Source organism: Aquila chrysaetos, chromosome 10 (genome assembly GCF_900496995.4).
Source record: "Aquila chrysaetos chrysaetos chromosome 10, bAquChr1.4, whole genome shotgun sequence".
Classification (NCBI taxonomy): domain Eukaryota; kingdom Metazoa; phylum Chordata; class Aves; order Accipitriformes; family Accipitridae; genus Aquila; species Aquila chrysaetos.
The window spans coordinates 34091000-34114194 of NC_044013.1; the positions used below are offsets into that span (position 1 = coordinate 34091000).

Genomic DNA, 23195 nt, shown 5'->3' on the forward strand with positions numbered 1-23195 from the left:
CTCCACAACCAACATTCCCAGCTCCCAAATTCATCCCTGTTTTTCCAAAACCAGGAAAAAAGCCTTGGCCCAAGAAAGCCCCTCTGCTCCTGGGGGATCACTAGGACAAACTATTTCTGCTAAGTCCTCAAAAGCCACTCCAGCACACCGGCAGCATTGCTGCAGGCCAACAGCGCTGGGGGAGCAGAGCAGCCATCCAGCCCCAAGCCACCCCAGGGATGCTTTCGGAGAGGAGAGCTGGGACATGCAGTGCCCTCCATGGAAGAGGAGAGGCTCTGGCTGCACCCAGCCGCAGTTCCTACCCGCTTTCTCCATCGCTTTAAACACCGCTCAGCTCCACGGACGAACCAAGCTGCGGTGCCCTCCAAATCACAGCCCCTCTGTGGACGGTGAGGGTCCCAGCTGGCACAACCAAGCTCGGCGCAGGGGAAGACCGTGCCGGCAGGGATACTCACTGCAAAACTTCTGGAAGTCAGCTTGCAGCTCCTTGCGGGCGCTGAGGAAGACCCGTCCCTTCTCGGTGCCCACCACGAAGGCACTCTCCTCGTGGACGGCGATGCAGGCCACCTCTGCGTTCAGCTTGGAGAGCGCCGAGCACTGCAGGGAGGCACCAGGTCAGAGCAGCTGCAGGAGCATCCCCACTTGGCACCCCTGCCATTTTCCAGTGGGATTTTTTTCTTCCCATCAAAAGATTCTCCCATCAAAAGCAATGTTCTGGTTTGGGTCAGAATTTCATGGGTTTTATGACATCCCCTGAACACTTTGGTGACTTTACAGCTCCAGAAAGGTATCCAGCTGAGCTATGCTTCGCTGGAAAACAAGAACTATTTACCCATCATTTTGCTTCACTTTTTCCTATCCTAAAAGTAAACATTTTATAGTATTTCTTTAAAAGAAAACATTCTTGTAAAAAAAAAACCAAAACAACAACAACGATTTGTATTTTTCCACCAGCTCTAATGAAATAAGGAGCACGGGAATCTTATTTCAGCTGCAGAACACTAATATGGTCAAAGTCTGGATTAGTCAAATGATTCTTCTTGTACAGTTATGCAAAACATTAAAGAGATGGAAAAGACTTCCTCCATTAATCCATTTTATGTAATGTGCGCTTCCTGCTCTACATAATACACATGTATATGTGGTTTTATTATTATTTTTTATATTATAATAGTTACGCAGTGCTGGCAGCCTGAGTCATATTCCCATAGCTACAGCACCGACACTATGAAGACACTATCCCCAGGTGATGATTTAAATGGGTAAAACAGGGGGATTTTCCCATCGGCAGACCCAGTTAGACACGTCACCTGCCCCTGGCACTGTGGAGGGGCCGGAGGATGCTGCCAGCTGGGGAGGGAGCAGGACAACAGCTGCCCATGGACCAACCCCCCCCGAACTACCTTCAGCTCCCCACATGCATTTACAGCAAGTTTGATTTGCGTGGGCTTAAACCAGTCTTTATACTGGGTCATTTTACCTCCTGCTCACCTTCTTTGAGAAGGAGGTATTGAATCACATCCCCAAAAATAGATATTTTTAAGAAACCTCCTTTCAAAAACCCAGCAGCCAATGGAAGTATTTTGCTCAAAAAGCCCAACACTCAAAAAATAAATACAAAATCTTGGGGATGTGAGATTTGGAGGCAGACCAAATCCAAACCCTAAGCCCGCTTGACGACGTGCACGCAGCCCTGTGGTTTATTTAGCACGCACGCAGGCAGCCAGGCTTCAGTGGGTGCGGAGCCCGGCCCTGGTGAAGCGCTGGGATAAAGGTTGAATTTCAGGAGCAGCCTGACCTCCTGGCCCTGGTGTCAGCACGTAACGAGGACTGCAGAATAATGTATATTCATTAAGAAGCCAAACTATGATAACACAATTTGCTGTACAGGATGGCACGTATATAAATCATCAAAGCCACTTGGGGTGCGTCAGCTCTGGAGAACCTGCTCCTTAGTGGAGAGGTGATGGTTAAAAAGAAGGAAATTAGTATTAGTGAAAAAAAAACCCTACCTGCGTAGAGAAGACGCATCCAAGATAAATACATTAAATACAACTTGGCTTAAAAAAGGGAGGGCTATTTAGCACATTGCATTGCATTAGATATTTGTTACTACACATCCGCTTTCCCTTCTTGATCACATTCACAGTTAAAAATAAGATTAGCTCTGGTCCACGAGACTTAATCCAGACAGTTATCTTGTTTATGTAAGCACGGCTGACTTAGGCAAGGTTTCCATCGGGAATTCTACGTCAAAAGATATGAAAGTTATTTTCTTTGTTCTCGGAGATAAAAGCCATTGTTCTCCTGTTGTGTAAAAGCTCACGGTAACATTGGTAAAACATCAAGAAAAAAAAAAACCAACCACCCTACATTCAGTTGATACCAACATAAATATTAATGGGAAAACAATACACATCTGAGATTAACTTGGGCTGACTTTATGATCCTTACGGCTGTCAGGGCGGTAGAGGATTTTTATTTCCCAGCTCCGGCAGCTCCCTGGGCTTTCCGGCAACAGAGGGGAGCAGGACGAGCTCGACAGCCCTCCTGCTTCAGCCCTGCTCCCAGCCAGCCCCATTAAAGGGAGGCGAAAGGAGGGAGGGGGGACAGGGATGCCACCAGCCTCTTACCATGGAGTCTAAGGCAGACACTAAGCTGGTGATGATTTCGTCTTTCTGGGGAAAAACCATATTCCACTGGTCAGCTCTGGAGGTGTTGAGAGTCACGTCTAAAGGCTTCCCTGCCAGGGCCATATTCACCTAGAAATAGAAAAAAAAATGGTATAGCCATTGTCGTTACTGACAGAGCTGGCGCTGAGCATCGCCAGTGCAGCCCAACACCAGCATATACCATGGCCTATGGCGCGACACCGGCATGGATACACAGGGGAAACTGAGGCACAGAAAGAAGCCAGGGCCAGCCTGAGCCCCATGTTCCCCACGTCTCCTCTGCTAAAGGCAGATAATTGCGGATGCTGCTGAGCCATAACCAAACCTCGGGGCCGATGCTGCGTGTCCCAGCAGTGGCCAGGTCACCTCCGCCCTTGGGACTCACCCCCAGGGAGATACCACCACTGTGCAGGGCGCACCGGACCGACCGTGTGGCGGGACACCCCAGATGAGCAGGCTGCAGCCGTGCCAAGCCGAAGGATGCGGTGCCGAAGCCGACGTGGAACGCTCCTGTGCCCGAGCTCTGCAGGCAGCAGTGAGCGAGGGGCGACACGCGTCCCTGCGAGGACACCGTGCCAGCTGTCCCCGCGCCTCACTTCCTATACCCTGGGCAAGAGGAGAACCTGGAACCCAAAGGTGTCCCTGAAACCGGCCAAAGCCACTGGGTGCTCTGCCTTCAACCCAAGGGAGAGAGGCAGCTCATGGCGAGGGGCTCTGTCACTGAATCATCCCACCCTGTAGCTCCTGGGGGACTGTGCCGGTAGGAGTGGGACCGGGCGGCATGCAGGGACCCCGCATGCGAGAAGGGGCTTAGCCCTGGGAGCTCCGTCCCTCACTGCAAAATAGGGGAAAAAAGGGGGGAAAATGCCGGGGCCCAGCCACACTTGCAACAACTCCGCCAGGTCTCTGTGCCCCGGTGCACATGTCTCACCATGATCCATGGTGATGCCGATGCTGCAGGGGAAACTAAGCCAGGGGCTCGCCCTACATAAATCACCCCACTCCCACGCTGGGGCACCCACACCTGATACACCATCACCCCCCAGCACCCAACACAGTCCCTCCCAGCTATCACCCCTCCATCCGCAGGGCAGCGTCACACCGCCCGGCTTTAATCCTGCGGATAAAGGGTGGCAAATTAGCCGGCAACGCTCAGGAGCCACTCGAACTGGATCGTAAATCATGCGCTTGAAGCCGCAAGCGGATAAAAGAGGCCAGAGAATTTCTAACAAGGCGAGACGGGCAGGAGCCGAGGAATATGAATGAAGCTGCCTGTGTGTAACTTGATTTGCGGCTCAGCCGATAACCACGGCCGCTTGGCCCTGCTGAAAACAAGGGTTAAAAGTCAACAGCAAAAACCCAAATTCACCTTCCTGCCCCGGTTCACACCCATGTCCAAGCAGAAGGAATTTGCGTGCAAAGCAGGGCCGTGCTACCCCATGCAACCAGGGAAATGGTGGATTTTGGCCCAAAATAAAAAGTCCCCCCATGCCGGCATCTCTGCAGGCGCCTCAGCACGCAGAGGGCAGGGGGCTGACGAACGTGCCCCTCAGCCCTGCAAAACCTCACCATTATGTGGGCATACAACAAGCTAACGAGGGTAGAGACAATTCTCCCTTAAACAATAATGACTGAATTTCAGAAATTGCTCTTGATGAGTCCTCCAGGCTGGCTTCCCCTGCGTCGTCAGCCGGTGAGAGCAGGCAAGCAGTGCCGAGGTCTCATCGGTGCTTTTGGAGGGCAGAGCCATAGCCGCAGCCATGCCAGCACTTCTGCTGCACCATGCTGAGAGCCACCCAGCAAAATCCTCTTATGCCCAGCTGACACTTCTTAACAAAGCTGATGGACTACTCTGCTCCTGCAGGACTATCTTGGGGGGGGGGGGGGTGTGGAACCCAAAACTAGGCATCAGCTTGGGAAACAAAGCAGGAAACCGAAGACATGGTCCTGCAGCCTGGGCGCTACCACCCTCTGGCACAGCCCCCTGGACATCCCACCCTGGATGTGCTGGAGGTGCTCCAGCTTTACCATCATGAAGGATTGCAGCAATGCCAGGAAATGGTCCGCCTTGCTCCAGCCCTGCAGTTTGTGCATGGATGGATGGATGGATGGATGGATGGACAGACGAACGAGGGACCATTTCACATGCCAGCTCCCGAGCAGCTCCCTGCGCACAGCCCTGTGGATGCAGGGAACTCAAGATTCCTTCTTTTAATTGACGCTGTGTTATTAAGACATGCCTTGTTGCAGCTGGCAGGGAGCAGTGAGGCGACGGCGGTGCCGATGCTGGCCCGGTGCTGACGCCAGCCCTGAGCCACTCACCCAGCCCGCAGGACACTGGGCAGCTGAAATGCTGGGCTGGGGCCCAGGCATCGCCTGGGGGCTGCCGTCGGGAAAGGACTTGGTCCAGGGAGCATCACTCCCTTCTTAACCCCCCCAACAAGAACTCACTTGGAAAACAGCCTTATTTTGTTGCCCGTACATATTTCTGAGTGTCCTAACTATTATTAAATATGATGGCTACGACATGGATGTTCTTGTTGCCTTCTGGCAGTGTTTTGGAGAGCCGGTCCCTGCCTTGGTGGGGCTGGTCGCAGCCCCTCGGAGAGCTCAGGCTGCACCAACCTGCTCGGCCACGGCCTCCCACGGGAAGTGGCACTTACAGGGAAGAGATGCTCCTCCCTCAGCTGCAAAAAGCAAAATCACAAGCTGGATCCCATCCCAGAGGGAGAACCAAAGAGAAAGCCTGGGATAACGTCAGTGGGAAGTGGGACAGGGTCCCTGCACCCCCTCCATACCCACTACCTGCTCTGCAGGAGACCGGGACAAAAATAATCCCTTTCACCTGGCTGATCGTTTAATAAAGAAAAGGGAAAATCACTCAACAAGAAAAAAAATCATAATAAAAATATGACCCAAGTAATACAACAGGACTTTAAGGGATGGGGGGAACAATATTCCTGTAGAGCTTTTAATCATTTGTGGTCACGAAGAGCAGTGACAGCGGATTTAGAAAAGGGGGGAATAAAAGGGAGGAAAAGAACTTCACGGCAAGCGCTAGGCTTATTCAAATCAAATTAAGACATAGGGCTTGAAGTTGTTTGTCTAATCAAAGGGAAAGTAATCTTTAGGAAAACTGGGGTAAACCATTCTTATGGCAGTTCGGGCTGGTGGCAGGGAGTGAGGTGGGTAGGATGGGTGCAGAGCATCCTACCCCCTTTCCCAGGGCTGCACACACCTGTCCTGCTGAAATCCCACCCCAGGGCCCCCACCAAGGCATTGGTTTCCCCCTCCTGGCCCACAGCAGGGGCTCAGCTCCAGCCCCAGCCCCATTCCATCTCTGCATGCCGAGTCCCATCCCCAGGGGTGCAGGGTGACTCAGGGACCGTCACGCCGCTGTCATGGGGCCAAAGCAAACATTTGCAGATTAGGGGTTTTTTTTTAATTATTAAAAAAAATTATTATTTAATTTTATTATTATTTAATTATTTCTCCCCTGCATAAGTCTTGCGGGGAGAGGACGAGCAGCACGGGGATAAGGGTGCCGTGCTACAGCCGGCATCGGATGCGGGCAGGCAGCCCGCGTGGGCCATCACCTGCTCAGCTCTTACGACACCTCCTTCCTCACCTCCCTTTATAATCCTGGGAAAGATTATAAATTTGGCCCCAGGGGAGTTTCACTCGTGAATCACCTGAGCTGCAGCAAAGGAAAAACCAGGCACGTGGGGAGGCTCCTGAACCCCTCCAGAAATGGCAGCGGTCCCCCCCAACCCTGCGCCTGCAGCAGGCGCATCCCCTCTCCATCCCCCCTGCCGCCGACCGCTGCTGCGGGGCAGCATCTCTCCCCAAAATAAACATCCTCCAGTCTTGCACACTGCGTCACCATTTCCAAAGTGTTTGGCGCAATCAAAACAGAAAAAAAACCCCCAAAAAACCCCAAGCCAACAACAACAAACCCCAAAGGAAATTTCCAAGCAGAAAACTGTTATTACATCCCTTAAATTATAAACAGGTTCAATTAGGAGAAACTGAGGGGACTTTATGCGAGCCAGCAGTTCACACGGTGCAGCCCCAGCATTGCCTGCTGGGCTGGGGCTCAGTTCATGGCAAAGACAGGTGCTGTAAGCTCCTGGTGTTGACTTTTGTCCCCCTTCTTGCTCATCTTTTCCAGTCTTACAGCAATTGCCAGCCCCGTGCCACAACCAGAAGCAACAGTATCTTATTTATTAAGTTGAGCTGGTGTTTCCACACTGCCATGGCGGAGCTTGAAGAAGGAGCTCCACTGCCGTCCTCCCCGCTGCTTTCAGCTTGCCGGGTACAAAAGCCTTATTTAGCATAAACCCCCAAATCCAGTTTCCCAAAGGGAGCCATGCACTCGCTTGGGACTCACAAAACTGGGCTGAACTTGTTGCCGGCTCTCCCCATGCCTGCTGCTCCTTCAGGCCGCTCTTGCCATCAGAAAAAAAAAAGGCAAAAACCCCTTTTTTGGGAATTACCTGAGGCCAAACCCAGCGCAGAGTGGGAGACACCGTGAGATGGGAACAACAAAATGCCCAGGAGGGACCGAGGACATCCCGTATCTGCTTCTTCTTATATTGCTTTCTACCAATACTGGTTTTAAACTGAATTGAGTGATTTATTTATTTTTTTCCTGCAGCTCTGCTGTATCTTAAAAATGTAACCCTGGCGATTTTCACTGCATGAAGCATCTCCTTTAATGAGGACACCAGACCACTCAAAACCATTGCAGGGCAAAGCATCCGATGGCCAGTGCCTCGACCCAAACCCATGAGCACTGGGTGGGTGCAATGGCCATGTCTTCCAGCTCAGCCCTTAAACCACCAACTGCATCCAAGGGCAACAAGCCAGAGGATACCGGCTCAGCCGCAGGACCAAGGAAACCACCAGCATGGAGCGTGTCGGGGTCTGATGGCAGCAAGGGAGAAGCGAAAAGCAGGGGAGCAGCATGGCGAACCCCAAACAGACGCTACTAGTCTGCAGCATCACCACGGAAATCCCCCCGCCTGGGATGTTTATAAAGCCTCCGACCGCATGGGCTGGCTCCCAGTTCAAGGAGCCAAACAGGAATTTAAATTAATGACAGCTTTGACTGTTCAGCACTTTGGGGGGGTGGGGGAAGAAGAGAAAAAAGAAGAAAAAAAAGAAGAAGAAAAAATGACCATCACACCAGTCCTGCCTGCATCTCCACACAAGAGTGGCTGGAAATTATCTGCTTACTCATTTTTCTAGGAAGATTCTGCCTCTTGCTTCAGTGGTGCTGGTGAGACCACGGGAAGCCCAAGTGAGCCAGCCCAAATTCCAGCAAAATATTCAAAAAATTTTTAAAATATCAATATATATTGAATATAGATAATCAAATATATGTATTCTAATATATCTATTTTATATATACATATATATTAGAGGTAGGTCTTAAGATAGGCTTACAGGCCATTTTCCCTCCCAGGGAGAGGAGGGGCAGCCTGGGGGTGCACTAGAGCAGGGGAAGGCACTGCTGGGTGGGGGGCAGTTAAGCTACCAGGCACAAAAACGACTTTTGAAAGTGGTATTTGGGCTTCTTGGCCACCCAAAATGCTCGATGAGCCACGGGACATCAGGTGCCACATTCGGCCACCTCCATCCCCCCCCAGCACCGAGGGAGCAGGACCCGCACCCGCAGCCTGTCTGGCAGGAGGGGGGATGTGACACTGCTCCCAGCACATGGATGTAACGATGACCCGCACAAAACGATAAAATGACCGTGATTTTATTTGTAATTGCCTTCTCCTCTGGGAGGGCACATTTAAAGGGGATTTTTAAAAATTACACCGGCCCTGGAGGACATTTAAGCAATTAGTCCTGGCTATCATCAAACACACTTTAAAATCCATCAGGAGCTGTCCTGATAGGAGCCAGAGGGACAAATAATGTCCTTTGCTAGTGCTGGGACAGCGTCCCCCCTCCAAGCGAGGGGCCCGTCCCCTCGTCCCTGCTGGGGACATCGCTTTGGGACAGGACCCACACTAAGGGTTATCTCACCAACAAGGAAGGGGCACTGACCCAGAAGGTATTTCGCTGTTCCCCTCCATCTCAGGGACTTTTGAGGTTCCCTTTTTGGCAGGCAGTTGTTAGCAGCGAGGTGCCCGGCGAGCTGGAGCCGCTTGAGCAAAAAGCCCTGGAAACCACATAAACCGCAGCAAGGCAAAAGCTAGGGGTAGGGACCAGGCTTGAATTTCAACTTGCGGTTTTTTTCTAATCACTTAAGCAAACACCGGTATCAGCAGAGCTGGTGGATGCGGCCAAAGCCATCTCCGGTACAGGAGCCCCATGGCACTGCCCCACACTTGCTGAATAACTGGCCTTGGGGTTTTTGCCGCAGCGGTGGAGATTTCTGCTCTGTGCGGGCAACTTGCTCATGGCACGATGGCTTTAACCTGCCCGTGCCGCCTGGCTAAGCCCTAATCCCTTATGCCTAATTCAGTGCCAGCCTCTGGCCCCCGTGGCCGCATCCTTTCCATCCCGAGCTGGCACGGGGCGAAGCCATGCAACTCATGCCGGGGCGGTTTATTGCTTCACTAATGATGCTTCGTTAGCAGGCGGTCAGTGAGCTGCACGGTCGGCGCTGATGCCAGTGGTACAGCAGATAAGTGGGGTCCAGGGCACTCACAAAATGCCCAGCAATACCTTCAAGTGTCTAAACACCCCAAAAAGCCCCCAAATTTCTAATCTCTGCCCCATGCATGGGTGGCCCTGTGGCACAGCCCTCCCGGGGCAGGCAGGGGCTCTGGGTTTTGGGGCACCCCAGGTGCTGCCCTGCCGATGCACCCGCTGCGAAAAAGCATCTGCTGAAGACACATCTGCATCCCCCAGAGGTGGGTGCTGGTACACCCTCAGCCCCATAACCTGGTCCAACTGCTGCCCCATAACTGCTGCCACGTCTCTCCCCACATCCATAAATTTCCCCTTTTTTTCTTTTCTACTTTTCAAGCTGGTACCTTTTTGCAAAAGTCTGAAAGCAGCAGAGGGGGGACAAACAGCCTCTGGCACAGTCTGGGGCACCCGACCGCTTGTGCCCGCATCCCCACTGTGCCGGCAGCCCTTACCTCGCCAGCTCTGCCGGCTCCCCCAAACCCTATATTTTTCCCCCCGCTCCTTCCAGCTGGGTAGTACCGGGCAGAACAAGCTCCTACCACCAGACACCTCATGCCCTGTTTTATTTTACCCACAAAACCCAGGGCACCTGCTAGAAAAGCTCCTCACATACGCGCCGGCACCACAACATCCACCGGCATCGCCACCACAGCTCTGCTTTCCCGGATAATCCGTCGCCTGCCGCGGTTTAGTCCCACTTATAAAAGAAGCAAAGAACCAACTGGGGGCTCCCGTGGGGGTACATGTCCGCTGCAGGAATTTAGCTTTCCCCCCCAACCAGGGCATTGCATTCTGCTGCTGCCTTGTTTTTCTTAAGCCTGGCCTAGGTGCCCACACAGATATAATATAGTAAAATTATAGTAGGCTTCTGCATAGCGCAAAGAGAGACGGATCAGGATCAAGTGCCCTTCAGAAGCTGCGTCTCATCTCCCCCAGGATAAACACTTTCATGTCACGGTGGCTGCTGGGGGGGATCGCTCTGCCCGTGAAGCTCGAGCAGCACAGCTTTCAGCTCTAGACAAGTTTACACGCTGCAATCTCACGGCAGGCAGGCGCAGAAGCTCTCCCTTCAAGCTACTGCCTCTTCATTTATTAAAGAAAAGAGGAAAAAAAGGGAGGGAAAAAAAAAGGAAGTGTTGATCGGAGCATTCCCACTGTTGCAGGGGAGGGATGCTGTGAGCATCGTGCATGGCAAGTGGCCGCGGCTGAGCTGGATCCTGCCCCGGCGGCCCCGCATGGGTGGTTGGGGGTGACGAAGCTGGAGATGAGCTTCATGGTGCCCGATGGCTGAGCAAAGATGCCCAGCCATGGGGACCTGGGTGCTTGTGCGGCTCCCAGGGTTGAGCCTCCCTCCCCGGGGGGACATCCAGCCCCAAAACCCATCCCACAGCACCACAGCAGGCAGCTCAGCACCCCTTCCCGTGCCGGCACTGGGGCAGCCTGGACAAAACCCGGCGCTTTGCAGTTCCTAGAAGGAGAGGCGGGCAGCAAGGGTACGGATCCGGCATCCCACGCGCCAGGGCTCAGGTTGCACTTCCCAGAAGCGGGTGAGCGGGGGAAGCCAAAATTAGCAGGCGACTAATTCTGCCCCTCGGTACATCCCCTGCCCCTGCACCGCAGCCGATGGGGAACTGCGCGTCCTGACTATCGCAAAAAGATGCCGGCAATCCCTTGCCTAGAGAAAAAATGAGATGAAACAAGCCCAGAAACTGCAGGATGACCTGCAAGGCAGATCCTGGGGGTGCACCGACCTCGGTCCCCAGCCCTGTATCCCCTCGCACCCCTCTATTGATACCGAGGTCCAACTCTGCACACCCGAACGGGTGCTGGGGCAGGGGAAAGGAAGGGAGATACAGTTTCCAGCCTCTGGTTCAGCGGTGTGTAAGCTAACGCTGGGGTTATTTAAAGCCCGAGTTTTAGCAGCGTTCAGCTACTGGTTGCGTGATCAGGATAAAAAATCGCAATCCTAATTCCTGGCCCCCCGGTGCCTATGGCAACTGGTATCCGTCTCCTTGGAAACTAATCTCGTGGTATTTGAACAATGTACCAAGGGCCTTTAATCTCCCAAACACTGTAAATCTTTATTCTAGCCTGCTCTCCTCCTACCCCAAGAGCCAACATAAAAAGCCTGTTGTTTTCTGTGCAGTCACCGAGAGCCTAACTTGAATTTTATATTACACAGGCACATGGTTTTTTGCTTCCCCCCCGCCTCCTGCCATTTTTTCCCCCTCTAAATTAAAGAAAAATCCCATGTGCACGACGCCCACAGGTGCTGCAGCACCAGCCCCACATCCAGGTACAAGGTTTGCTTTCTCTGAATGGCACCCGATGCCCCGTCCCGGCTGTCACCCCAGTTTGCGTGCCCACCTTGCATCCATCTAACTGGGTGCTGCTCCAGATGATGATGATGATGATGATGATTATATTCTGAATTAGCTAGCAAAAAAATCCCCAAACTGCAAATATACAAAGACACAGTGCCCAGGCTGAGGGCAACAAGTTTGCAAGGGCTCAGCGGAGGATGGTCCACCCCTGTCCTCGCTGTGGGAGTAGATGCTGGCGGGCACCTCGTCTTGCTCCTCAATACTCAACCCCGATGCTTTTTTCTTTTCCAAAGCTGCCGTTGATGGCACCAACCCCCCAGCTCCCGGGCAGGGCTGGGGTGGCCCTGTCCCCCACCACCGACCCCAGCTCACGGCCACCACTGCTCATCACCCACTTTCCGCTCTGCCCAGGTAATTACCTCTGTGTAAGGAGGTCTCTCATAGAGAGCCGTTACCTAATCTCATTATGGTTTAATTTTATCTCTAATATTTCTCTCTGGTTACTGGTGTCTCAGTATCGCGTATTCCCCGTGTTACAGGATGGGCTATTTGCTAATCCCAGGCCTGGCTCTCTGCCACATAAATAAGCTCAATAAAAAAATAAAATGGCTTCTAAGGGGATGAAAGGAGGCTCAGAGACAGGAGCACCCCACCTCCCGAGCTCCCCGCTCCTGCCCGCTGCCTCCTCCCTTATTTTACTTTACAGGACAAGTCAGAGAGGCGAGAGCAGGTCCAGGGTCACCCCGGTGTTTGCGCTCTTCTCCGGTCCCATGGCGGGGAGCACGCGTGCCAAGGGCCGGTGCCGGCTGCGCCTTGTCACCTGCGGCCTCGATGCCTGCCCAGAATCGGGTATCCCGCGCGGGCAGGTGACTCACCACCGACTCTTCGGTGAAGCCGAGCGTCGCCCACCCCGGTGTGACCCTTCAAGGGAGACAGGCAGAGCGGCAGTGCCGCCGGGGAGGAGGGAGGCTGCCGGCAGCTGCCCACCCCGGCCAGCCGGGATCCCCGTTTCCTTCCCAGGCAGCCTCTGGTCGTGGCACCAGCCCCGAAACCTGCTGTTTCTCATGCAAACCCCGCCATTACCGCAGCGCTATCAGGGCTCGGCATCACCGCCGGCTGCCAGACACAAACAGCCGCGGGTGCCACACGGCCCCCACCCACCCCAGGCAGAGACATCACCCTCCACGGTGAGATGACACGCCAGGAGCCACCGGGTCTGGCCGAGGATGGCTCTGCCTTCCCCGAGCCCTGGCATCATGACTGGGGCTGCAACGCCGGGTCCTGCCATGCTGCTCCTGCATCCCGGGAGCAGCAGCTCTGCGGCTGCGGGGGTCCCTGGGGGTCCCCAGCCCGTGGTCGGGCTCCCCAGTGGCTGGTAGAGCCGTGCACCTGCAGCTGAGGTGTCCCCACCGGTGTGACCGTCCCTACGGCTCTCGTGGGGAAACTCGCCAGCGTCTAATATCGCTTGGGGGCACATCACTAAATTTCCCCCCACCGTATTCACAGGGGCTCGGCTTTTTTTAACGCTGTGCCCTGAGCACCGTGAGCCCTGCCGCGCTGGGTGGCAGCCAGCCAGCAGGCAAGGGACAGGCAGACAGACGGACGGGAACAAACCCACGCCCGGAGATGGTGATTACACACCCATGGGTCCCAAATTGCCGATTCCCTGGCGATGCCTCCGCTCCTCGGGGCTGTGGGGAGCAGCCCACGTGCATCATTGCCTTCGCCTGGGAAGGACAACGCAGCATCCCGGGGGGGTCCCTGGTGGTGCCGGGGTCCCGCCTCGTCCCCCCGGCGGGATTTGGGGTGCGGTGGGGCGGGGAGGGCGGCAGGCACGGGGCGGAGGCGGCGGGAGCGGCCCTGATAAGTCGGCGATCTGAGCCGTGACTCAAAGGCCGCCTGGGCTGGCATCGGGGCCGGCCCCGGGGAGCCCCGAGAGGACAGCCCCGGGCTGGACAGGATCCGGCCCTAAAATACAGCCAGGGCCTCTCCCACATGCTTCTGCTCAGAGTCACTCCGGGACAAGGTGACCCGGCCGCTGCCACCTCCTCCCTCTGGGGACGCGCCGGCGATCCGGCTCCGACACGATGGCCTGGGCCAGCATTTCCCTTCCTCTGATGCCTTGACCCCCCCGAAGCACACGAGCCCCTTCCTTCCCAGGGGAAAACTGGCCTGGGATCAGCCCCGGTCCCTATAACCTCCAGGGGATGCCGGCCCCCTCCGAGTCTCGCCGGTGGGCCAGCTCGACTCACTGATCCTGTGGCCAACCCGCCCTGCCCTCTTGTCTCGCTCACCCCATTTCAGGGCGGTTTAGCAAGGAAAATCAGTCAGCAGAGGTGTCCCCAGCAAGAAGGGCCCCCAGGGACACCGAGCCCCAGCCCCGAGCCCCCACGGTGCCGGCACTACCAAGACCACAACACGGCGCATGGGCACGGGGCTGGCGGAGCCTGAGGTCTCGCAGAAACACATGTTCCCCCCTGCTAAATTCCAGCTTAATTCTCATTTCCATTGTGTTATGAAACACATTATCTGTTGAAACTAAGTCAACAGTTGTTTGCATTTACGTGTAAACACAGCGAATATTAGGAACGGGGCCAGCATTATATTTGCATAGGAAATGCTGCCTGCACTGCCCTCTCTCCCTGGCTCTTCTCCATCCCTGCAGTTAAAGACACTGGGATGCAGGGAGATGGTGAAACCCAAGACCAGAGCAGCCCGAGAAGCAAAAAAAACCTTGTTTTTCCCTGTCTATTTTTATTTTTGTGCAGCAGGAGAAAAAACATCCCTTTAAACCCACATAACGCACCAACACGCACACCCCTTCATCTTGGGCCCAAACCGAAACCGCTTCAAATTCCCAATGATACGCATATCTTATCGGGCCTGCTTTGCATAGTGCATAAATATTTATTTGCTTTTAATCCTGCAAAGCAAACCTGCCTCGTGGCACATTTCCCTTAATCGGCAGCTCCGGCGCCCAACGAAGCGCCAAGAGAAGCGGCGTCGCAAATTCACAGCCTGCTTTAGGTGCGAGGGCAGGGAAACAGGCACCCGACGTCCAGCACCCGCCGCCTCTTGGGGTGCCTGGGGCAGGTTCGGGGGGTGCCAAGGCAGCTGTAAGATACCCCAGTTCCTCGCCACTGGGGGAAGCAAGAGCCCAGCTCAGATGCCCCATAAATAGCAGAAAATAAATACATGTGCATTGTGGTTTGGGCGCGGGAGGTGGCTGGATGCTCATTTAGCTCCTGATGCTTCCAGGAGAGGTGATAACAGGGGTTGGGACCAGCCCCTCCAAAAAAAGAGATTTCTGGAGCTGTGCAAAGGGAGAGCACCTTGTCACAGGGAAGGCAGAGGGCATGCAGCTTTTTTTTGGCTCGCAGCTTATTTTTTTCACATGCGCTTGTCAGCTTGAAAAATGGAAACCCTCTGATGTCTTCATCCATGAGATGGGAAACAAGGGGCTGCACCGCTGGGGACCAGCTCAGGCTCTCCACCACCCCAAGTCAGGATGCCGCCAAGCACAGACCTGTACCCCAAACCCCGCTAAGACCGACACAGCCTCATATGGCACAAAACTTGTAGAAACCGATAAAAAAAAAAAAAGAGAATTTTCAAATACCAAATCACCCCAACACCAAAAGCTCCTTAATTACCTCTTGCTTCAGCCAGGCAGATGGGAAGCAGTGCGCTCGCCCGCATCCGTCCCTGCTCCGCAGCGATCAAAGCATTCACATCTGGGCCCACGGAGCCTGAGATTGTGAATTTATTTCTTGATCAGTTCCCCTTAAATGGGTGGCAAGCAATTAGGCAAGGGGTGCCCGCTGCCCGGGTGCCAAGCCCAGGGGAGCCGGTGAGCTCTCAGCACGGCTCTTCGCACCGCACACAGCCAGAGCAGGTAAACACAGAGCTACTTTATAATGGGCAAGTAAATATTTAAATAGGTGGGTTTATTTCGGCCGCTCAGCCGCTGTGCCTCATCCTCTACAAAGGTGCTGACCCAAGTGGAGCCCAAAACCTGATTAAAAGTAAAATGCTGTTTTCCCCCAAGATGGGAGGAAGCACCTTAACCTCTCCCTGAGGCCAGTGATCTAGGACTGGGAGGAGAAACCACCCCAGCATCTCTCCAGCATCTTCAAGGAGCGCCTCTTGCAGCCTAAAACCACAATCCCTGGGATATCAGTACCTCCAAGCAGGGGTACCGCTCCATCCCCACAAATGCCTCCCGCAGCCCCTGTGCCCATCACCTCGCTGCTGGGGACAAAAAGCCCCTCCAAAGAGGCAGCCTGGCTCTCCCCAGCATCCTTCCAGCTACTCAAAATACCAAGGGCAATAAAATGAGACTCAAGCAGAAAGCAAAATCAATACCAAGAAGGAAGGTTCTGGGCTTAAACGCCTTTCGTAGCATTGCTGGTGAAAAGCAGGTTAGTGAAGGGGGAGGGGGGGAAAGGAGAGAAAAACCCTCGGCACACCCCACGGCACATAGGTTTAAGAGAAATGGCATTTGCTCTAAGGTTTTTCATAGGCATCACTGATGGTTTCTAGGAGGGAAGCACACGGGGAGGGGGGTGTGTGTGCAGACCCAGCCCAGCATCTCCTGACCTTGATCTGAAGAGTTATGGGGAGGAGGAAGAGGAGGGAGACCCTGGCACTGCGTCCTGGCTCCCACCCGGGTGATGCTGGCATGCACCCCAGCTGCTGCCGTTTTGTTTTCAGGGGGTGCAGAGCCATGGGGAAGGGGCACACGAGGACAGCCGGTACCGGGAGGAGAGCCACCCTCCCACTGCTCTCCTCGCCCACGGCCCCGACGGGAACCATTTCCCTTCCTGCTCTTCTGGTCTTGCACCTCCGAAGGGCCGGCTCCAGCTGCCGACAGGCATCGGCTTCCCTGCCCCAATGGGGATAGCAACCAGAGGGGAGCGGGACACATGCCGCGGCAAAGCCCACCCGCCAGTCTGGGGATGAGACCCCCGCATCCCGGGAAATCCGGCATCCCGGAGCATCCTCAGCAGCAGCTACCCACAGCAGAGACAACTCCACGTTATTTTTAATTATCGGGTTTAAAATAATAAAGGATGCCTACGTGCTCCAGTGCATTGATGGCAACCCAGCACAAGCCCAGCTGTTAAAAATAGCCCTTTCCAGGAGCGCGGCTGCCAGCCACCCACAGGCACCCTTGGCCCCATGGGATGGGTGCTCTCCGCTCCGTCCGTTGGCGTCATTGTGCCAGGTCCACGGCATACCAGAAGGTCAGCGAGTGTGGAAATACGCATCTTACGTGCAGAAAAAAATAAAATAAATCAACGAGAAGCTAAAAAAAATAAAATATATTCAATGATACCTATGCTGCTAGGGGAGAAAGAAATAAATCAAGAGGAAGAAAATTTATTGGGGATGAAGCCACAACCCAAGCAGCCTGCTTTCAGAGAGCATTTAAAGATGAGGAGATTTGTGCACTACAAGGTGCAGAGGGGAGGCAAGCATCGCTCTTGCCGGCAGCTAAAGTAGAGGAAACTTTTGCATCTCTGTGGCAGCGCTGGAGCCGGCTTTTATCATGGAGAGCCTCGTGCACAGGCAGCGATAGGGCTGGATTTCTGCAGGTGTAATTCCCACGGAGATAAAGACCTTGTTTTTCAACAAGCGGTGGCATCGTACATAAATTACAACAGCAAACATGGGGAAACAAAGAGGTTTTCAAGAGAGCGCGTAATCCTCGGAGGGGCGGCTCGGGGAAAGCCGGCGGGCGGCTGCGGGAAGATGATGCGGTAGAGATGTGGGGCTAATCTCGTGCTCTCCCATCCCCAGTAAAGGAATAAACCTTTGGGCAGGTGGGGGGGAAAAAAAATTAACCCACCTAAACAATAAGTATTTGAGGGGCCCAGGATGAAGGTGGGATTGGATGCTGGGATGTGCCGCTGCTGCCTGCTCTTCCCTGCAGCGAGATCCAGCAAGGAGCCGTGGGAAGGGCACGGGTGGATGCTGGATCCATCCCGGAGCCGGCTCTTTGCTCCGGGAGCTTGCACGGGGAGGGCTGGGGTTGCACCGCACTGGGTCAGTCAGCTCACAGGACTCTCAGGTCACGCTCGCCTCTCTTAGAGGTCTTTTTTTCTCCTCTCTCTTTTAAAATAAAATAAATACAACCCGACACTAATTCTAACGGTTTTAATAAATGTTTAATGTCCTGTTAAAGGTCGCCTGCTGCCCGCTCCCGCCACAGATCTGTATTAGCGGCACACGGGCCACTCGGTTTGAACCGCGCTGTTTCATCGGGGTTCCGACGCCCGGCACGCTCCTCTCCCCAGCCACGCGACCCCCAAGGACGCCATCGCGCAGTGGTGGCAGGGGGCCGGCGCGTGCCAGAAACCTGCAGCAAACCCCAACTGACCCCCCTGCTTTGGATGCAAGCCCCCGGCCGAGCTTCATCTGGGGGCACAGGGTTATTTGTATTTTTGAGGGCAAAACCACCAAGCTCTAACGCAGGGTAAAATGCTGTAATTTCACTTCGGGGGTTTCTAGGCATTCGTCCCCAGAAAGACGAGATGAAATTACAGCCCGGCGATGCCCCTAAAGGGTGCAGAGCAATTTATTTTCAGTGATCCTCCTCTAATGAAGCTAATTTATAACCTTGTCAGAAGGCGCATGCAGACTTGGGGCACCGGCGCGGCTCCCTTCCCCCCGCCTGCCTTTCCCAGGATGAAAACCTCCAACCCAAACCCCAACCAGGATGTTTATTTAAGGCCCAAAACCCCAAAGGCACTTTAAACAAGCAGAGTTCCTCACATATTTTGCCGACTGAGCACGATCCTTCCTGCCGGCGATTGCAAAAGGGCTTCCAGCACCCGGGGGGTGTGCGGGGGTTCCCTGCTGCCACCGGGACAGCGTTGTCACACCGCTCGGATGGGAGCAAGGATGATGCTGTGGGACCTGGTGGCATTGCAGGGCATCCCTACAGACCAGAGCATCCCCACACATCGGGGTCTCCACAGGTTGGCAATGTGATGACCCAGTTTTCGGGGGACTTGCCGATGACCCCAGCACCATCCCAACAGCCCCACCACACTCCAACGGGAATCGGCCCTCACCAGCTGGAAGGGTTTAACAGCTCATCCCCTGGCTGGTTAAAAGGGAGGAAACCATAAGAAGGGTTTCTCCATTCATACCAATCACTCCCGTTTCTCCTAGGACATGCAAGACCCACGGCAGACACCAGCAAGAAGGAGCAGGGGAGAGGCAGCACGGCAGGCAGCTCCCACCGTTCTGCCAGCGCCGCGCAGCAGCACTTTAGCAGATGGAGGATCATAACATCGTTATATTTACCTAACAAGATTGCTTTATTGTAGCCTTCCAACAATAAAGCAAGAGCATCTAAAGGCGGCGGGCAACTCCTGGGCTTTGACAACCCAGGTGCCAAAAATATACATGTATTTTAAATCTATACATAAATCACGATTTCAGAGGTCATGTTAATACACTGATTTCCCCCCTCACACACACACACACTAAAACACATGTGACTCGTATGCAACAAAAAAGACGAACAATTCAATGCTGTAAATCCTTCTAAATGCCAGGGAGCGGAGCTGCAGTAGCAATTTGGGCGATGCCACGGGCACGCAGGGCTCAAACCCCAATCTACCCAGCCCAGGACACGCGACCAGTGTGCCAGAGACGGCGTTCCTCTGGGCAAGGACTATCGTTCACTGTTTGCGCAGCAAATGGGGTCCTAGCCTCCTAAATACTAATGCAATACAAATAATAAAGGTAATTCCCACATATTTAATCATTACCAGAGCTCTGGGTAGAAATGATAATCAGGCCCCTGCTAATTAGGGAGACATAATCCTGCCTTTCCTACAGGTTTTTCCATCCCTGTCTCCTACCCTGCAATGAAACAAGCAGAAAACTGACCTGACGGGGAGGAGCGTGACTTTGATGGGAGCCTCAAATAGGTCGCAAAGCCCGACCGCAGTGGGCACAGCCCCGTCCTACCGGTGCTGGGGGAGATATGCCAAAATACCCATCCCGCAGGGCTCGGCGTCAGTCCAGCCCCAAATTCAAACCATCCTTTAGGGTCCCTTTTGGGAAGGTCTGAGCAGCAGCATCCATCCAGGGAAAACCCTACCCTTGCCATGCATGTCCCTCTGGGGTCTCTGCCCTGCAGCAGGGTACAGCCCAGCAGCTCATCTCAAGCCTCGTCCTAAACCTTTCGGCATCCCGGAGGCTCTCCTCAACGGCTGGCAGCGGGCGGGCAGGGAAGGGCAGCGCCTGCCTTACCGGCACTGTTCCCCAGCGCCGTCATCGATCCAACGTGCCACACGTGCTCCCCGGCGCCGAGCCCTTATAAAGCGGCCGGGCTTAATTTCAGGCGCGAGGATTGCTGCTAATTAGAAGCAGGGCTGGGTTTGCCTCTTTCATCTGTGCGTGTTGGAGCGGGGGGGCTCTGTCCACCCCCAGGGAGCCACCTCCATCCCCGGCGTGATGGCCAGAGCCATCCCCACGCCCAGGGCCAACCCTTTGGTGCCACCAGGCTGGAGCTCCAGCAGCAGATGAGCAACCCGGTGGCCAGTGTCCCAAGGCAAGGTCACCTCACGCAGGCACAAAGGAGTGGGTGGTTTCCCAGGCAGGAGACACGTCCACACAAACGCAGCTGGAGGTAAAGGCAAGACTCAAGCTCTGCCAAAACCTGGGCGTGGAGATGCACTCATCCCCTCACGCCACCCTTTAAAGACGGGCAAAGCATCTTCCCGCACAGTGACTGGATAAAACCAAGGAGGTCGTCTTCACCCACTGCAATGGTTTCATTTCTCCAGTGTTACCTTGCTCCGGAGGACTCCCTCTCCACTCACCATGAGTTTTCCCTAAGCCAGACCGACCACCTCTATGTTCTTCTAACCAGCAGTTACCAGAAGGAAAGCTTTGAGGGGTTTTTGCCGCCCCCCCCCCCTTTTTTTTTTTTTTTTTTTTTTTAAGCAAGGGAGAAGGAAGCCAAGGGCTCCTCTCGATGGCCTCGCCACTGGCACAACCCGTGGGTGGTGTTCCACACGTCCATGCCCTGCCTCAGCCAAGGACAGGCTCCAACCTCTCTACCAAATGCCCCTTCTCATATAAAGGGATTTTTCAGCCCCACTTCAAACTACCCCATAGAGCTGCTGCTTGTCAGAGCCTGGGCACCACACGTTTCTCTTGGAAGCATGCACATCCCTCCAACCTCCATCCACCCCTTACAGGGGGAGGTCTCTCCTTCAGGAACATCCCAGCTAAGCAGGACACACAACCCCTGGCAGCGACCAGCACTCACACACATCACCAAAAAGTGCAAGAAATGCTCCAAAAAATAAAAAAGGTTACAAAACATCCTGCCCACCAGTTTTCCTCCCAGCCGTCTCCAGAGGGATCTAAGCCCCAAAGCACCCTCCAAGCTCCCAGGTTTTACTCTGCCCATGGGGCTCCAGGAGCGGATCAGCAGCGGGTCCATGGTGCCCACCACGAGCCTTTCCACCCACCTGCTCGCACCCACTTGGATGGCTCAGGGGTGCAGCCAGACCCTGGCACACCCCACAGGGGATGTCACCCACGGGCAGGGGACATCTGGGTCTGTCCCCTTTCATCTTCTGGGACAGAGGTCCCAGGCACGCAGGCAGGCACTGGGTGACACGTTTCCAGGACCCCTCCCAGGTCCACACTGACCTCCCCACCAGCGTTTGCTCCTTTTGATGCTGCAGACTTAAAGAAAATGAAGACAGACACCTCATCCCTCATGTGAGAAGTGGAGATCAGCTCTGAGCGGGGAAACCCTGGTAAAGGACGATGACATCTGTGCGGACATGCAGCAGCAGAGCGATGCTCCTCACTGGTCCCCTGCTCATCCTGCTGAGGTTAATTCTCTTGTTAAACCAGGCAGACCAGCACAGAGCAGAGACAAGGCAATGGGAAGCCAGAAAACTCGAACAGGAGCTGCTTGCATGCAGGAATGTAAATCCCACCTTGGTACAGCCTGCTCTCGAGGAGGGGATTCGTGTACCAAGTGCTTTTTTCATAGCATCCTACCTATGGGAAAGCCTCGCTGCTGCCATAGGCAAGTCCCTCGGAAATCACCACTAAAGTGTTTGTAAGGTGGCGTTCGGCAGCAGCTCCCGAACCAGGACGAGACACGGGAGTATTCCCACAACAGCAATGCCCCAGCTGCTTTAGGGGATTTCTCCAGCAGCAGCTCCCCATGCCAGCCCATTGCTCCACCACCACAGGGGCACCACGCAGCAGGGCTGAGGGCCCACCTGGACTCACCTGACATTTTTCTCTTGGACTTGAAGCAAATTCAATGAACGGGGCTGCACTAAGAAACAAAGCATTGAACCGGCGAGCAAAAAAACCCCAAACCCCCAATCCATAAAGTCCACCCAGACCCTGGCCACCGCACAGCCCCGAGCCTTCTCCAGCTTCTGACCAGCCCGAGGGCTCCTGACTTCTTTTTAAAGACAATGCTTCAAGAGACGTAAATAAAACATGTCCCATGAAGGGACAGGCTGCAACGGGGCAGAGCAAGGTCCTGGGAAACCTTGCTCCAGTCTGCAAAAGACCTGCCACCTCCATGGCAAACCTCCGGCCGGGGCTGTTCTCTGCCCCCCGCCCCGCTGCTCAGGCCAGCATCCAGATGGACACCAGAGGCCCTTCCTTACAGCTTCCAGCTGGGCTCTTCCCAATAAATGAATCAATAAATACATTTTTAGCTCCTGGAAGGATACCTCCGTGCTCAGAAGGGGCTCCCAGTAGGTCCTTTCCTCTCCTCCTCCCTGCCCTCGGGGCAAGGCTTCTGGTGGTGGCAAACCCACGCCGGGTGCCTTCAGCATCCGCCTCTGCTCCCCCCAAAGCCCCGGAGGAGGTCTGTCATTGCCGACAAGGTGCAACACAGGCAGACGTGGCCGGAAGGCCGGGAGCAGAGCGTGGACACCAACACAGCCCCTCGCCCGCTCATCCCCTTCCCCAAACCATCACCCACCACGGACACCCAAGCCCAGCCATCCCAGGAGAAGCAGTCCCCATCCACACCTCTTCTTCCAGGATGAGCCACCACCGTGTCCACCTGCCGCAGGCATCCGCAAACGGATGCTGGCGGCACAAGGAATAACCGCGCCCGTCGGCCAATGGGCAGGGCAGGGCACCAAGCCGGGGACGGCCGGCGCCGAGCCCTGCGCCCACCCCAGGGGTCAGCCCCGCAGCGGGCGATGGGACGGGGATGGGCCTGGCCAGCGACCGGAGTCCCTCTGCATTCCTCCAGCCTGGCTGCCGGGGTGCAGCCGCCGAAATTCCCAAAGGAAGCACAGGGCATCGATAATTGCCAAAAAAAATCTGAGCTATTTCCTGCGGGAACAGCAGATGGGAATTCCCCCAGTAGCTCCAACACCGAGAGGTCGCTTGTTTTGGGTCTGGGATTTTGGGGTTTGGGGGATTTTCTCCTTTCTTTTAGCAGATCATCGCTCAAGTCATATGTGACGCACGTCACGCGGGACAGCCAGACCTGTCCCCTCCGTGCTGGCCCCAAAGCCCACCCTCC

The 23195-nt window shown here is 54.8% G+C and overlaps 1 protein-coding gene across 7 annotated transcripts in view; it reads right to left on the reverse strand.

The window, feature by feature from the left end:
* GTF2IRD1 (GTF2I repeat domain containing 1) overlaps window positions 1-23195 on the reverse strand; it is a 68890-nt gene that overhangs the window by 42881 nt on the left and 2814 nt on the right. For all 7 annotated transcript variants that reach the window (XM_030028618.2, XM_030028621.1, XM_030028617.2 and 4 more), the window contains exons 2-3: window positions 2634-2762; window positions 456-597 (exon numbers count right to left, since the gene is read on the reverse strand). In XM_030028618.2, coding sequence (XP_029884478.1) covers window positions 456-597; window positions 2634-2756 — 265 coding nt within the window. In that variant the 5' untranslated portion in view covers window positions 2757-2762. The remainder of the gene's footprint in view (window positions 1-455; window positions 598-2633; window positions 2763-23195) is intronic.